At 36.4% G+C, this 17598-nt stretch overlaps 1 protein-coding gene across 1 annotated transcript in view; it reads left to right on the forward strand.

Moving 5' to 3' along the window:
• The window catches only part of SGPP1 (sphingosine-1-phosphate phosphatase 1), a 29826-nt gene extending 12458 nt beyond the window's left edge, over positions 1-17368 (forward strand). The window contains exons 3-4 of the mRNA XM_060754293.2: positions 9334-9423; positions 12256-17368. Of these exons, the coding sequence (XP_060610276.2) occupies positions 9334-9423; positions 12256-12807 (642 nt within the window). The 3' untranslated portion in view covers positions 12808-17368. The remainder of the gene's footprint in view (positions 1-9333; positions 9424-12255) is intronic.
• The last annotated feature ends 230 nt before the right edge of the window (positions 17369-17598 follow it).

Here is a 17598-nt window from a genome sequence, read left to right on the forward strand (position 1 = left end):
GCATTGAATGATTCCCTTGGGTCTGTGTATGTCTGTATATGCTAGAATCTGCCCTGTGTTCCCTCGGGGAGGCAGTGCCGCATACAAATAAAGTGTTATCATTATGTTACTACTTTGAAGGCAAACACAAGTTTGATGTGACCCTCAATGAAAATAGGTTTGTCACCCCTGGCTTAGTAGATAGAAACTTGGTTTCCAATCCAATCTAACAAACAGTTTAAATTCCAGTCCTGGCAAAAGCAATGGATTCCCACATTGTCTAAATGGTCACCATTATATTGCTTGTTTGAGGATGAAGAGGAGTGCTGGCTGAAGAAGTTGAATAGAGCAGGATTTTTAAGAGTGAAAGATTTATATAATAATGGAGGAGAATTGATGGATTTTATAGAGTTGGTGGGAAAAGGTGGAAGAGAAAATTGGTTGGTAAAAAGAGAGGAAAATAAGTTGGATTCCCTGATCAGACAAAGGGAAGAAGGTAAAAAAGGGGGTGGGGAGCAGGAGTAATATATAAAATGATAGTGGAAGCAAAAGAAGCGATGCTTAGAAAGCATACAAAAATGGAGTAAGGAAAGCATACTTTCAGAGGAAAGGGTATAAAAGATAATGAAGGAGGTAAGTAACATTATAATGGAAAAATTTCAAGAATTAGTAAAAAAAGATTTATCAAAAGTGGTATAGAACCCCAGCTCAGTTAGCATATATGATAAAAGGGTCCAGCTCAAACTACTGGCATTGTAAAAGGGGGAAGGGATGGTTTACACATATGTGTGATCGCCGATGATGACAGCTATGTTCATATTCTATTTATCATCTGTGTCAATATTTAAAGCTGTAAAAATGGAAATACATAAAAACAAATAATGGGCCTTGTGGTCTCTTTCAGCTCTCTCTGATTCTATGAAATCAGAATTCTGTTATTAGCAGAAAACAATTACATGTGCTGAGCAGTAATGAAAATTAAAAAGTTTTTAAAATTAAAAGGCAAAAAATATAAACAAGACTTTGATAGTATTATTGGTGATATGCTTGATCCTAAATTTTCATGGGGTAGCTGCCAGCTGTTGATCATAGAATTGCACTAGAGGACCCAGAAGTACCTAGAGATAATGTATTTTTTTTGTATGCATACAGGGCAGCAGCAGAGGTAGAGCCAAATACAGTAATCCACTACACAAAGGAGAAGATTCTCTTTGATGTGGGCACAGCACAAAGCTGTGCCAACATAATTACACTTTGAGTCTAGGCATGATGGGAGAAAGCAACGGGAGCCGGCTAGTTGACAGCATAAGGAAGCATTGTATGTGCCACCTATGATTGCTCAGTGGCTGTTTGGCTTAGGAAGTGATGCTGAGCATGATATACTCCAGCTCCCATTGAGTAGTCAGGGAAAAAGCATTTCACAAGTACATAAGGGGTACCTTCTGTACAACACTTTCCCCTAGAACCTCAGCTGATGTAACAGCGCTGGCAACAAAAGTAAAATTAACTGAGAAGTAGGGCTGGGCGGTTTTGTTCGTTAATTTTGTAATTAGTTATTAATTCGTTTTTTTTTATAACGAAGCGATATTGAACCATTCAGGAGCAACTTCAAATCGAAACGAATTTTTAAAATTTATTTCGTAATTGTTTCGAAATTGTTTCGTTATTATTTCGTTATTATTTCCGTATGTCTGGTGCAAGTTTTATAGTTGTTGTTTGTTTTATCAGTGATAAAAAAATAAATTATCACACCAATAGTCAACAACAGAGGGAGAGGGAAGCTTCAGAAGTTCCCCCTGTCCCATTTGGAGGGTTTTTTAGCATATTGCGCAATCGCGTCCGTCATTAACGAATCGATTCGTTATTGTTTCAAAATTGTTTCGTAATTTCCGAAATTTTGTAAATATCGAACTTTTTTAAAGAAAAATTTCGGAATTCTTTTAAATAACGAAACGCAAAAACCGCCTAAAAACGAATCGAGTTTAGAAACAAATTTTTCCGTGGTTGGACAGCCCTACTGAGAAGATTTAGGTCCTAGGTTGGTGATCAAATCTTAAACATTAAGATATTTTTACTTTGACTCAGATAATATGTAGCAAGTTTTTCAAGGGTTGAGAGCAGTATTTTAAAATAATAAAAAGGAATAAATGAGAAGTGTTTGGTTTTTTAACTTTACCCAATAACTTCAGGAACCTTTAATTTATCACTGATTGGGGACAATAGATTAAATATTACATGCCTTTTTATAGCCTCTTTTCATCAGCTTTGAAAATGTCTTCTGTGATATTCTTTACCATTTCTTCCTCAGCTAGATTGTAATACTGAAAATGAGCCCGAACTGTATTTTTGAGGAACTGACAGATACTTTAAGAAGTGATAAAAAAACCAAACAAAGTTCGGTCCTGGATGCCTGCCATCTGTCTTGTGACTAATTCCCTGTTGTAGTACACTGTAGCAAATGTTCTTCATCTTATATAGCATAACATTCTGTAACATTTAAACTAAAAAAGCCTTCCTTGTTCTTTAAGGGCTTGTTCTCCGTAAGGGCTGAGAATGGCGGTCAATAAGTGCATCTAATAAATAATTATTTAGAATTAGTTGGATTTTTCCCTATATATTTAGAGCCAGTAGTGGTTTGACTATTGGACTGTGACTCTTGAAATCAGGGTTTGAATGATCACCCAACAGTGGAAGTTCTCAGATGATCATGGGCAAGGCATATGCTCTCAAGGCAAAGGCAACTCTTACCACAAAAAAAACCAAAAAACTTAGGGATCCCATAATTCAGAAAAGACATGAACATGTAGAACAGCAAACAATTCAGATTTCAACTTGGCAAACCTTGAATAGATTAATAGATATAGATTGTTTAAGCTTTTCATAGCAAAAAAATAAAGGACAAAGAGTTGTTAGGTTTAGAATCTTGTTTTGATTTACATTGTCTTTCTGGTTTGAAGCATTGATTGCAACCATCTGTGCATTTACTGAGGACCAAACCCAGTGAGACTGATTTCCAGTTGTAGGATCAGGTTCTCTGTGTTGTAGGTTTTCATCCCAAAGTGTGTGACTTTTGGAAATAAAATGTCTGATAAACATAGACATTTTATTTAATCTTGTGAGCTTTCTGTTTGTATTTAGAAATGCCTTGGCTCTACCAACCTGTTTATTTACTTTTAAACTACTTAATAACCAAAGTTATTAGGTAACAACACAATTACAAGCAGTAATTAAAGACAATATATAGTCAAATGCAAAAAATGGAAACACTGAAATATAAGCAGATAAGTGATGTTGGAGAGAGTTTTTCATGGAGAGCATGATCCTCTGAAAAAAAACATATCTTCTCTTTTCGAGCAGCATCGAGTAGAAAGCTTCAGATAAAAAATGGTTAGGAGGTATATATGGAAGTATGGGATCTGATTCTTTGCTTGTTTCATTCCTCCACATAATAATAATTGAACATAAATCTTGCTGGGCAAGTTTGCAAGTTTCTGAGAGTTCTTGTACCTTGTTATTTTTTGTACTGTGCAATTTTTTTTGCAAAAATTTACAAAAATTGGTTTTCACAAAAACATTTTTGTGCAAAATATTTTTCATTTTAAAATGTTCTAAAATGTTGGGATTGCATGAAGAATTATTCCATAAAACATCCCAATTAAAAAGGAATCACACAGCAGTTAACTATTTTCTTAACAACCTGTCAAGATATTTTTCTCACTGAGGGTGCTAATATTTCTTTCCTAATGCAAGAAAGAATTTCTTCAGTTCACATGGTCTGCAATATTTCTTGCTTCAAGATTAAATCAAGCACTTTAAATTGGGTCTGGAAAGGACTGGCAGTTACTTCAGATGCCAGAGTTGTGACATGATAAGATTATGTAGAATTACTTTCTAGCAAGCTAAATGCTCACTTGCCCTGTAGTATTTTAGATCAATAGGTTTCCAGTCCATTGTAAATAATTTTATACAGAATAAACATATACTAAAGAAAGCAATTACATACTAAAGATTATAATCCCAGCAGTAAAGTTTCTACCATCCACACTCTGTAAAAGATAGAGGAAAAAAAGAATAAAGCTATAAACGGACTGGATGATGGTTGCAATCTCTGCCATGGTTCTATAAAGAATGGAAAGAGGGGGAAAGGGAGAAAAGGACAAAGGATATTTCCACCTTAGGTACCTTATTTTTGCTGGAGACCAATGTGGAGAGATAGTAAAGGATATTGACAGACAGATATTGAGTGATCATGCTATTGGTCTAGGAGGGAAAGGCTCACCAAGCACATCATTAAAGGAATGTATTTTAATCTAACAGCAGGGCACTGTAGACCAACATCTGAGATTGTCGAATAGAGTTGCTGTTCAAGATAAGTAGAAAGTTCTCATTTGCTATACTCATAGTTAGATTACAGCAATTGTTTTTGCAAGATGTGGTGATATCTAGTAGTGTAGCAGGGGAATGATCACAATAAAGGAGGATACGGCTATCAATGAGTACTAGACACCATGACTATATATCTCCAGGATAGCATGAAAATAACAGCAGCAGAGGATTTTGATTTGTAACTTTTCTAGGAGTATCTGATCAACTCTCCTAAAAAGGAGAATGCTGGATTAAAATTGTAAACTGCAAGGAATTTGCGTGCGGGGGCATCTACTCCAATCCCTTGATAAAGGCAAGAAATCCATAACTGAGGCATCCCTGACCAATCTGGTTCTGCTTGAAGATTTCCAGCAAAGGAAAGCTCACCAACTCCAGTAAATGTCAAATTGCTCTTACTGTTTAGAGACACTTATTCTGATAAAAGGCACCAGAGCAGAATGACAAAGGGAACCATGTTCAAAATGGTTTTCTCATAGTGGTCAACCAGGTGTATTTAAAGAGGATGTAATTGCTCTGAAATATTCCAGCTGATGTTTACCTCTGATCCTGGAGGTAATGTACAACAAAGATAATTAATAGTGATTGATAATTTTATATTCCTTGAAATTGGCTAATCCTCCTGTAAAGTTCTACAAGTTGATATATATTAATATATCATATAGTGAATTTCAGTTTTGAACATATACTTTGTGAGAAGCATTTTTGTATCCTTGTGCACAATGGCTCCTTAGGTGTTTAGGGGGCTCATATATTCTTCTAGTGTTTGAGCCTCACACAAATAAGTTTTGCTCTTGCTGAAAGACTTAATTTGGGAACTTTTAGAACTGAGAAGCTTGTTGAGAATTGTACCCCCTCTGTGTATATCTCAACTCATCGAGCTTCTGTCCACAACATTGACAGTGTTCAGTTACTTTTCCTTTAGCTGGATAGTTTGGCATCTTTTCCATCTCTTGTGCTTTTTCTTACTAGTTTTCTTCATTCTTTGTTATTTATTCTGTATATATTTTGGAAAAAAATCACTTCAGTTTGCCTCAGCATTTCTCATTTTATCCTCCCTCCTTCCCATCCTCTTAGGTTCTGTGGCCACCATCTGTTAACCCTGTACTTTATATAAATGGAAAGTTTTATTATCTGGCTGGCATTCCATCTGTTTATTTTGTCTAGAAGAGGAATATATTGTACATAAGGATTACAGCTATATGCTGTTTACTACTCAAACCCTTAAAAATAGAGCTAACCATCACTCACTTTCTTGTAGAATAGTTTGCTGCAACTCTTGTCTTCCAGCAAGAAGTTTTGGGTTTCACTGCATAAGAAATCCAATCTGTGTATCATTCTGTGATTTGTGCAGCTAAAATTATGTTTGCCACAATAGCTCTTAAATGCTGTTATTGGTTGTGCTCTGAAGGTCTTAATGATGACACTAGGAAGTGCACAGAGCATCTTCCTTTCAGTATTGAGGGCCTTTTAAATGCAAGAATTGATGAATCATTGAACCATATTGCTAAGTTCACCTGTCTCAGGTTGGAAGCATCCATCTTAATATTTTTTTTTCTCACTCAAAATCTTTTCCAAAACTTCTTGTATGCCCTCACAGTATTATGATTCATCATCAGTACCAAACCATAGTGTGGTAGTAGCAGCAGATTGTATACTGGGCTTCATACCCCTTCCTTCTGAGATTTGTGAATTCTTATTTTTCCTTCATTTGCATCTAGTATTTTGCTGTATTGTACATAGGTGCTTCCACATGAATGGTTTTTCTAGTGTCATTAATTAATCAAACCCTATTCTGCAGTTATTCCATTCTCCCTATTTTTTATTATTATGGTGGTAATAAACGAAACAAAAGAAACATTTGAAGAATGCCCACTATTAAATTTCGGTGCACGAGTAGGAGTATTTACACAATAAACATCTCACCTGGGGCATCCCTGTTTTATATTCTTTAAAAAATAACTCAGTAAGACAACAGCATCTTTGGTCATAGTATTATGAAACAAAAAGGTGAATTTAGGGCTATTTGTAGCCACAATGACTGAATATGTTTGTGAATATTAGGAATGTATACTTCAGTGGTTAAGACTGGTGACAGTCGACATACCTGTGCAAAGATGGAATTTTGAAAAATTAGGTTTGGCCAGATTCCCAATCAAGTAGAAGAATTCTATGTCTATACTATTTCTTTCTGCCTCTTTATGGATTACTGTCTTCAGCAGTGGAATGGAATGTCCCAGAAGATGATAGAATCTCTTTCTTCGGCCCTTGTGGTTCATTTCAACTCCATGAGTATAAATTTGTATGAATACTGGCCTTGTAGCTGTCAGCAATGGGTAAGGAAGTGTACTAACATGGGAAGGCTGTGTTTACTCATTTAACTCCTATTCCTACTCCATGTACTTAGAAAGCTAGCATGGCTTGGGTTTTGGACCAAGTCTCTAGAGATCGTGGAAACCCTCTTGGTGACTTTGGGTAGGTCAAAGTTCATCACTATCTCAGTCTCAGAGGAGGTCAGTGACGAACTTTGAATGAACAAGCCTTGCTAAGAAAGCCCAATAAGCAGTAGGGCCACCATAAGCCAGAAATGACTTGAAGGCATGCAGTAACAGCTTAATGCCCTCATTGGCTGTATCAAAAGCTTCATAAGAACACGTTTCCCCTTTTGTCTGGAAAAGCAGAGGTAAAGCATGTACTGTAACTTATTTCCAAACCAATTCAGATGTAATAAGATTACATTACATCTGAATTGATTATAGTGTTATGTGTCACACTCTAAGACTTATTGAATAGCACATGAAAATGTGAAAACATCTACAAAGCTATATTATATAGTACAAAAAGGAAAACTTCCACTCTACTATATGTTTGCATAAGCAAAGAAAGTGTACCTAAAAACATAAATAGCAGTTTTACTTGATGTCAATACTGAGCTTGTGATGCTTAATGTGTTAAATGCTTCTGAGTTATTTTCATGATTATTTTAACATTCATGTTTGGTAGTGCTGAACATCCTCTTGAGTTGCATGGTTTGCAATAAGCAGCACTGAGAAGATTTGGTCATTTCTTTTAAGTGTATAATCACATCACAATTTGCAATGATTATTTCATAATGGGCATTTATCTTTGTGTTCCATAATGCTTTCTGATATTACCTGACAATTGCCTTGTAAATATTTGAGTGGTCTTCAAGAAATGATATGGGGTAAAAATTCATAAAATATTTTGCAGAACTTAAACATAAATAAGTATATACCCTGTTTTTTTATGTAATTTCTACAGGATTTCAGGGCATACAAGGAAGATGTACAAGGAGAGTACACAATTAACATTAAATTTTATTACTTTAGTGGAAGTTAGGTTTATTTTATGACTTGCATCAAAATGCGTACGCGTGTGTATAACTGTATGCTTCCATTCTACAACAAAAGCTGCTCGTCTAACCCAGCAGATTTTATAGAAGGAGAGTTTTTGTATGGGATTTCTGTTCATATTGTGTGCTAGTAACTTGATAATTTAGTTGCAAGGTTGTGCACTTATTGTTATATTTATTTATACCCTGCTATTTCTCCCCCAAAGGGAACACAAAGTTCTTGAAGTGGATGAAATTATTTCGATATCTAAAAAAAATCCTTTGCTTACACTTGGCCAGTTTAAAGCATGTTGTCTTTGAATAATTTCTTTTCTCTGCAAGGAGATAAATATAAACCATTGCCTTTCATTTATATATGGCATGAGTATCCCTTATTCAAAATGCTTGAGATCAGAGGTATTTTGGATTTCATTATTTTTTGGATTTTGGAACACCCACATTTGCATATCTGTACATAATGAGGTAACTTGTTTACACATCCATTTCATTTATGTCTCATAGACACTGCTTCATACATGCAGCCTGAAGGTCATTTTGTACAGAATATTTTTTAATTATTCATGACAACATTTTTGTGCATTGAACCACCAGAAATCAAAAGTGTCACTATCTCAGTCTTCCATTTTGGAGGATTTTGGATTTTGCAGTTCCAGTTAAGGGATGCTAAACCCGTACTACAACTACTTGGAAATAATATTTTTTGCTTAAAAAGTTATCAAAATCTTTTTTTTAAATCCTAATAAATTGCACTGTAGTACCAAGGCTGAGTCCTTTGGGTGGATGAGGCCACATAACCCAAAGAACACCTCTTACTATCACTAGGCTAATAATATTATCTGTCTCCTAGGACTAAAAAAAATACTTTGTGATAATTATTTATATAATATAGATATAGATATAAAGATATATTATCACAAGGTATTTTTGTTGGTAGTCCTAGCAGAGACAGATAATATTATTAGCCTAGTGATAGTAATCACTAGAGTTTTGTTATCACAACAAGCATGTAAAGCTTTAAGAGAAGTCACTAAGGTCACCCATAAATCTCATGGCTGTGAGGACTGAACTTTGGGTTTTCCACATCTAAGTCAAACATTGCTTCAGAATCTGGTCTAGTACAGATGTAATACTACTATTATGAAGAGGCCTTTTCAGTTGTATTGTACAAATAATGCAATTGCTCCCTCTATAAACATATATGGTTAGTGCCTTCTATCATCTTTTAGGTAATGGGGAACCTTGCTGCACTTAGTTTTCATGCTATTTAATCTTCTTTAATTGCCTGTTAATGCTTCTGAATGTTTTCTTTTTTTCCAGTACTGTACTTAAAATAGTATTAAATTGCAATAGAAGTCCCTATTGATTCTTTTTATCTATCACTGGTTTAACATGTACCTTTTTAAGTTTGGAATTTCTATTTTATATAATGTTTTGACAGTTTTATGTTATTGTGATGTAAACTGTCTGAAAGTAATTATTTTGAATGGTGATACTTCTATGTTGAAAATAAGCACTCCATTAGAAGTGACTTGTCAATGAAATGTCAATTTCTAGCAGGTTCAATGTATTCTCTCTCTCTCTCTATTTGTCTTCCCCAGTATCCTATGATGTATGGGCTGATTCTTGCCATCTCCTGGTGTTCATTGGTTTGTTGCAGTCGAATATATATGGGAATGCATTCTATTCTGGTAAGAAAAATGTTCCAAGTAATATATTCTAGACCAGCTTAGTCATACAATTCGTTTCCTGCTTTATTAGGAGTTTATGTGTTTTCTATGATCTGATCTGTTCTTTGAGGAAATCGGTTTTAATAATGAATTTCAGATTACTCTTGATTTATTGAAGTACCGAATTGAAAGTTTCATTACATATAACTATAGCAATTCTCTCCTGACCCCAGGTCCTAGTTAAAATAAAGGTCTGCCGTTGGAGGGCCTTGAGGAAGTTTGAACCTTAGAACAGTGTCAAAAGAGCAGACTGTTATCTTCGGCATCTTTAGGAGTCATGAATTCCTTATCAACTAGCCTTCCTTGAGATGGCTTCCTTTAAAAAAGGTACATAACAGGCTAGTTCAAACCTACAATAATTCTACAGCATGGTTCAATATTATGTGAGTGAACCTGCTCAAGCAGTGTACAGGAGGCCGTGAGTAAAATATTTGCTCCTAGTTTTAAACTAATTGCGAGCTTCCTGCTACTTTATCAAACCATAGAGGCATTGGGTTGCTGTGAGTTTTCTAGGCTATGTGAACATGTTCCCGAAGCATTCTCTCTTGACGTTTCACCCTCATCTATTTTTATTTATTTATTTTTTTATTTGGTATGCTTGTATACCGCTAATATCTCAGCCTGTGCGGCGACTCATTGCGGTTTACAACATGTTAAAATATACAATGTTAAAAAATACAATTCACTTGAGCATATAAAAATTAAAATTAAGAATACATAGAAAAAACATACGCAGTATTGGGCCACCAATACAGATCGGGACATCTCATAGTTAAAATCGTCATCCAATTCGTTGTCTTGATTGCTAATCCATGGTCAGATAGAACATCACGACGAAGGTCAATTGAAGACTTGCTCAAACATCCAGGTTTTTAGTTTTTTCCTAAATGCCATTAGCGAGGTCGCTGATCTTAATTCAGTAGGGAGGGCATTCCAAAGCCGGGGGGCCACCGCAGAAAAGGCCCTATCTCTCGTTCCCACGAGCCGCACCTGTGAAGCAGGTGGGATAGAGAGAAGGGCTTCTCCTGAAGATCTAAGGGTCCTGGTGGGCTGATAGGCCGAGATACGTTCGGATCCGCAGAGGTTGTAAGATCTAGAGGCATTGTCCACTTTGTATGCTACATAACTTGCTCTGTGGTGTAGATGGAAGTGACTGAGATCCTCCTGCCTAGTTTTATTTATTTATTTATTTATTATTCGAACTTATATGCCGCCACTCCCCTGAGACTGGAGCGGCTTACAAGAATGGCTAAAATCTAATACAATTTAAAAACAATGTTTTATTGTAATTTTTATTGTGGTTTTACAGTTTTTAAAGCATAAACATAAGCATAGACAATAACAGGTGAAAGAAAAGAGAAAGCAAAAAGAAGAAAGAAAAGAAAAAAGAAAGAAAGAAAAGGGAAAGAGAGAAGGAAAGAGAAAAGGGAAGATAATTTAAAAAACAATTTAAAGCAATTTAAAAACAGCAGTATCAAAAATCAAAGGCCTCTCGAAACAGGTATGTCGTGCATGCCCTGCGGAAAGCTGATAAGTCCCGCAAGGCACGGACTTCAGGTGGCAGAGTATTCCAGAGTGATGGTGCCACTGCTGTAAAGGCTCTGCGTCTAGTTGCTATTAGAGGCAAGGTCTTGACACTGGGAATTTCCAGTAGATCTTGGTCCTCAGAACGGAGGGATCTCTGGGGTTTAGCTTCCACTGTCAGATGGGATCTGGTACCTTAAAGGGGTTTATGTGGCCCTACGCTCAACCCTGCTGTACAAGTATATGTAAACCCACAGTGTAGTTTTACAATGCCATATACCACTCCTCAGTTCTCCACTGGGTATCTGGGGCTTTTTCTAATTTTTTCCCCCTCCAGCCAATATGGCTTCTTCTCTTTCACTGGCAGTTGTTTGTATAGGAACTACATCATAGCAAACTTGCACAAAGACATGAATAAGACAGAACAAACTCGACACTGAAGTCTATAATTATGCAACCATGAGGAAAGGTATTGTAAAAACTTTCTTAATAGCCCGATAAACAAGTTATGGGAGTTTGCATTATAATTTATAATATTCCTGCTTTGAATATTCACAGCGTTTGGACAAACAGTACAGTTTTGGAGATATAAGAGTACTGTTGTCTTCTTTATTTACAATTGGCATGGGCAAACATATGTTTTCTGTATTTTATAGTGTTAGACAAAATACTTGGCCATATCAAAAATCTTCCTTTTAGAGAAAGAATGGTGCTGTGGATAGAGGGTTTTTTTTTTTCATGCATTAGCCCAGCAGTTCTCAAACTTTTTTGGTAATGAAACCCATCAGAAGATACATTTTTCCCCCTCTGCAGAACCCTAACTCTGTCCCTGAGTTTACCTTAACTCTGTCCCTAAGCGCTGGAACACACAAAGCTCTTCCTGCTGTAATATCCTTCTATTGCCAGTTGTTTTATGAAATAAAGAGATTCAAATTTCATTTTAAAAACAGAGATACATTGAATTTTAATAAATCTTCATACTCTTGCATGGACTTTTAAAAAACATTTAAAAAAGATATATGATGCTTTTGCAGAACCCTGCTTTTGCAGGATTCTGCGGAACACAGTTTGGGAACTGCTGCAATAGCCATATAGACATATATTGTGATTAGGACTGATATATCACTGACACATTTGTCCTTTCTTGTTTTATCTGTTGCTTTAGAATTGTGTTAAAAGATTGGGGGTAGTAAAAAGAAACTGGTTTCTTTTTAATGAATTATTCTATCTTTTCTCTCCCTCTCCCCCTTTTTTTTTTTTTTGCAACAGGATGTCATTGCTGGATTCTTTTATGCAATCCTCATTTTGGTTGTCTTCCTTCCAGCTGTGGACCTAGTTGACAGCTTCAACTTAACCTGCAAGTATGCGCCACTCATTATCATCAGTCTCCATCTGGCCTTGGGGATTTTCTCCTTCACTCTAGACACCTGGAGCACATCTCGAGGGGACACAGCTCAAATCCTGGGTTGTGGTGCTGGAGTTGCATGTGGCTCTCACGTCAATTACCTGTTGGGTTTAATGCCAGATCCTTCCACAGAGATGCTTCCAATCGTGACTCCCTCTTTCACTGTAACTATCTTGGGAAAAGCCATGTTGCGGTTATTGATTGGAGTGGTGCTTCTATTGCTAACAAAAACTGCCATGAAGAAGATTACCATCCCACTGGCCTGTAAAATCTTCCGTATTCCTAGTGGTGATATCCAACAAGCCCGGCAGCGTATGGAGGTTGAACTGCCCTACCGCTATATCACCTACGGAATGGTCGGATTCTCATTGATTTTCTTGATTCCATCCATGTTTCTCATAATGGGACTCTCTTGATGTTGGTATTGTTATTATTATTATTTTGGTGTGGGAAAAAGAAGTAGATATTTGTGAGAGAAACTGAATGGTTTGAGAGATATAGAGGTGTTCTACTGTACTGTCTCTGTTTAAAGTAATGCCAGGCAGAGAGAGTTCAAATCTTTGCTGCCAAGGTAAAAACTTAGTAACTTCAGGTCCCTGAGAAATGCCATGTCTAGTCTTGTAACAAAATGTGTTATGTGTGTGAGTGTATAATGATGTCTCTGACTATAAATGTACCCCCTTTCTTAATTTGAATATGTTAAAACAGGTATGTTTAGCTGATCCAAAAGTTCCCTCTATGGTCAGTTTAAGCCATTTCATATTAAATTATTCGTTTCTCTGGACCATAAACCGCTAAAAAGGAAAAGTTTGCTTTCTTTGTACCACTGCACTCCCAAATGTTTTATGCAGGAAGGAAGCTATTCTATTGGTTCAAATTTTAAAAGAGAACTGGCTTAGAAAAAAATGGCATTTTAGATACTTTTCCATACTCTAGAGCAACTTAAATTTGTAAATATATACCAGTTACATCCAGGTACTGTATTTTTATTTTTATGTTTTGGCTTGATAATTGTGCCTTTTTGTTGCTAAATTAAAAAGCACCATATACTGTGATGTGTATATACATATACATATATATATTATATATATAAAAGCCCATGAGTATTTTAAATTTTTACTGAATTAGGCTTATATTTTAAAATGTAACTAGTTGCATAATTAACAAAATAAAGACTTTATCTTCTGCATCAAAATATTAAAAGGAATGAGCTAAAACCTATATTGGAGTTCACTAGCTGTGAACCACATGCTTAATTCTATTTTGTAGGTATTTTTCAGTGCTGCGTTCATTGTTGGAAGATCATATATTTTTCTGCTGATTTATCTTAATTTATAATATAGCTATGCTATGTCCAAAAGTATAAAAGAGGGCTAAAATTACAAATCTAGACATGTAGTGTTTAATATAAGTTAATTATCCCCATATTTAAACATATGCAAGACTTGCACAGCTATGAGTTGTGAATTGTGGTTCCCAGATTATCTTGTCTGTTTAGTCACATTTAAACATTCTATGATGTTGTCCATTATTGACCAAAGTTTGATATATTGGTGGATATTATATCTTGATACCTTGTGGGCAACATGCTGGTTGGGGAAAAAAGAGAGAGAGGTGGGGCTAAGCATTAGGCTTGTGCATTTCGGCTAAACCTCAATCCATTTCTGCTGGGTGGATTCTGGTAAACCCCCATATCTGTTTTCACATTCCTCCTGAAAATGGGTAGGTAGCCACATAGCTGTTTTTGGTCCACAACCGAAAAATGCGGCTAGATCCGGGCCATTGGTGGCAGTGGGGAACTTATGAGGCTCCCCTTTCCGTTCCTGGGACCCTTTCCCTTTTTTCCCTTCAAGGGAGCCTGGATTTCAGCAACATGGTTAAGGAAGCAGGCATAGCTTGCATAAGACACGTCACAGCGTTCTTCAATTCCAGTTAGCTCAACAGGCAGGGCTCACAGGGAAATCCTGTGTGAGCAACATGCGGCAGCCTCTTTGCGCACCTTGTGATGCTGAATAGGGGGGGGAGGGGGGAGAGGAGGAGGAGCCATGATCAGCTGCCACGTGGTTCCATTACAGATGGAAAAACGTGACGGCTGGGCCCTTGCTGTTACGGCCACCCAACCAAGCCGAACAAGCCGGATTGGCTGAAGGGAACCAACCACTCCGAATCAGTGCACAAACCTACTTAACATTGGTTTTTTGGTGATATATGAGCTTCACCTTCTGGGAATTAGCCTGAAATGAATACTCTTGAGTTGTAACAAGCAAAACTATAGAAGTAAGAGCATATTCACTCACCTAACACTGGCTTAGTCTACGACATGAAAGCAAATAGTGGAAATAGATACCTGTACCATTTATCTGCAGAGGAGAAGGGGCATCATTTCAGTACCAACCCCTATCTTCAACATGCACACATTCACTTTAGTTATCTGTACCAGAGGCTATGTTTTGGGCTACACTTCCAGAATCTAGCCTAGAGTGAATCTGGCTGCCCACTTTTCCAAACTCCTATCTGTGGTTCCTAAATTTATCCTCAAAAAGTGCCATCCTACAGCTAGTCAAAAATCAGTATCTGTGTACATTGTACATATGCAGGGGTATATAAATGGATAAATGGACATTCAGTCGTCAGTGCTCTGTGGTCTCATTCTCATTTTACAGATGTTTTCTATACAGCCGGTTGTGTAGACAAAGCCTTCATTGAACTTTTAAAATGGCAGTATTGATTTATCTTGTTTCTGTGAAAACCTTAAGGCAGGAGTGTGAATCACATGGCCCTTTGTATGTTGTTAGATTGCAACTCTCAGCATTGCTCACAATTAGCTTTGCTATCTAGCTTTGCTAGGCCTTGCAGTTTACCAACAGCACAACACAATGTTCATACTTGCCTTTCAGCCTAAATCCAATTGTTTTTCCCACTTTGAGAAAACTTTTTGAATTATTAGCACGTAAATATTAATTTGCAAACTCTCCAGTGCTTTAAAGTGTGTGCTACTCTAATTGGGAGTGGGAGCCAAGGTGGCGCAATGGGTTCAACCCTTGTGCAGGCTGAACTGCTGACCTTCAGGTCAGCAGTTCAGCTCCTGTCTATCATCCCCGCTTCCCTTCTCACAGGATGGTAATACATCCCAGTACCCCCTGGTAAATGTCTCTACAGACAGCTGATTCTCTCACACCAGAAGCGACTTGTAGTATGTTCTCAAGTTGCTTATGAAACGATTAAAAAAATCAGAAGTAATAATTTGGTTTAGGCTTAGAAATTTTACAACAATGCACTTTTTATCTTGGTAGTATGAATTTGCTGTTTCCAGAACAAGTTTGAGTACTGAGTCTTTTCTAGGACATTCATTACTTTTTGGGTATGTAATTTTAAAGCTGACTTAATACAAGCTGTTTGTCCCACATCTATTGAACCCAATAGATAGTGTTTGTTTTTTTAATGCACTGGCATATGGTCTGCTGTTCAAGTTTTTTCAGGAGTTCCTAATATGATATTGTGACTCTAAAATAAAACTCATATTACATGTTATTACATGTTGATCCCCTGAAGAGAAAAGCTCAGATCACGTTATATTATCATTATTAAGACAAACTGAATGTCATAATCTTGTGAGCGAGGTTTGAAATATTGTAAAATTCTTCATTAGACTGGAGGTTAAACAAAGCAGAGGGCAACAGCTTGGCATAGCAAAGTCTGTGGCTTTTAAAAGTCTTCAGCCAACAGGATGAGTTACGCAGAAATGATTGGATTAACCTCATTGAACAGATTGCAAGGTGCACCTTGGGACAAGGAAAAACATGTTCAGCAAGTCACTGTACGCTCATGCTTGCTTTCTCAGAAATAATCTTCACTGTACGACAGATTGCAGGATAAACAATCCAAAGAACAAAAGTACTCCTATTTCTTCAGTAAATTCCACTTTAGCAGCGTTAAAAGATGGAATTAGTAACTTACAAATGGTCAGTGGCTGGAATATAGGTTAGATTGAGGTTAGATTCCTGGGGATTTCCCCCTATTTTGAGTCGTAGGCACTGAACAATGCCAAAGTGCTTTTGAATATTCCTTCAGTTTCAAAAGAAGTATATCATGGAGTTTTGAAGCATTCCTGTTCAAACAAGGAAACATCAATGTTTTGGATTCATGGGAATGGTTTCATTCGTTTTTTTTTTAAAAAAAAAAACATGTCATCACAACCACCAATTCCAAATATCAGGAAATAATTGAAGGATTACTACAATCACAAATAGGAAGTGTCTTTTGTAAACAGCTTATCATATGATAAAGCAACTTCAGTTCATAATGACAGAAAAGATGCAATTTCAAGTTCCGCTCGACAATAGAATGTGCAAAAAATGGGATGCTTTCTATTCCTTCCCTTCTCAGATTAAATTCAACTTCAAAAAGACCACAAATCACCCATGCCTTATTAGATATTTGGGCTGAAAAAGTTGAATTACTAGATTTCACCTTTGGAGTCAACGGTGATTCAGAAAGCGATCAATAGTTACATAATTCTGCACTTAAATTCAACTGTTCTTGGAAAATGATTGGGTAGCAGATATATTTTTCTTGCATCCTTGTATAGTAACCATAGTTAATTTTAAAGGAAAGCACAGGAGGAAGAGGAAATAATAATTATAATATTTAGTTACATTTCCATTGAATGGCTTGACTATGCTAACAACAAATGTTGATATAAGTAGTTGAAAGGGCTAAACAGGGAACAACTTTTTGAAAGTAAGTAACTTCCATGTATTTTCCCCCAAGTTGTTTCAAGAAGCACTATTATGATCGTTAATGTAGAAAGAAACAGTTTCACTGCAAGAACCGGTTTTATTGGGTGGATATTAATATGTAAATGATGGTGTCCAAAGTTTTAAAAGCATGCACTGTAGCATATTCTACTGTTACTCTGTATTATTTTTTACACTGCCTGTAAGTCTTTCAAAATGAAATAACCCATCCACATTTTAAGTTTGGTCTGTATTATTTTGCTTTAAGCTGGTACTTGGAAGCCTTAATCGTAGATCACCAATTCATTTATATGATTTGAAAATAAAATGAAATATTTGAGTGTGCAATTTCATATACTTGGGTACTCCTGATCCAGATACGTTGCAGTGGGAATTGGGGCAGGTAGAGAAATGAGGCTGTTAAAGATCATGATCTGCAATTTGGCATTATTACTGCTTCAGAAAACTTTT

This window comes from Anolis sagrei, chromosome 1 (assembly GCF_037176765.1).
Source record: "Anolis sagrei isolate rAnoSag1 chromosome 1, rAnoSag1.mat, whole genome shotgun sequence".
In the NCBI taxonomy this organism is placed as follows: Eukaryota; Metazoa; Chordata; class Lepidosauria; order Squamata; family Dactyloidae; genus Anolis; species Anolis sagrei.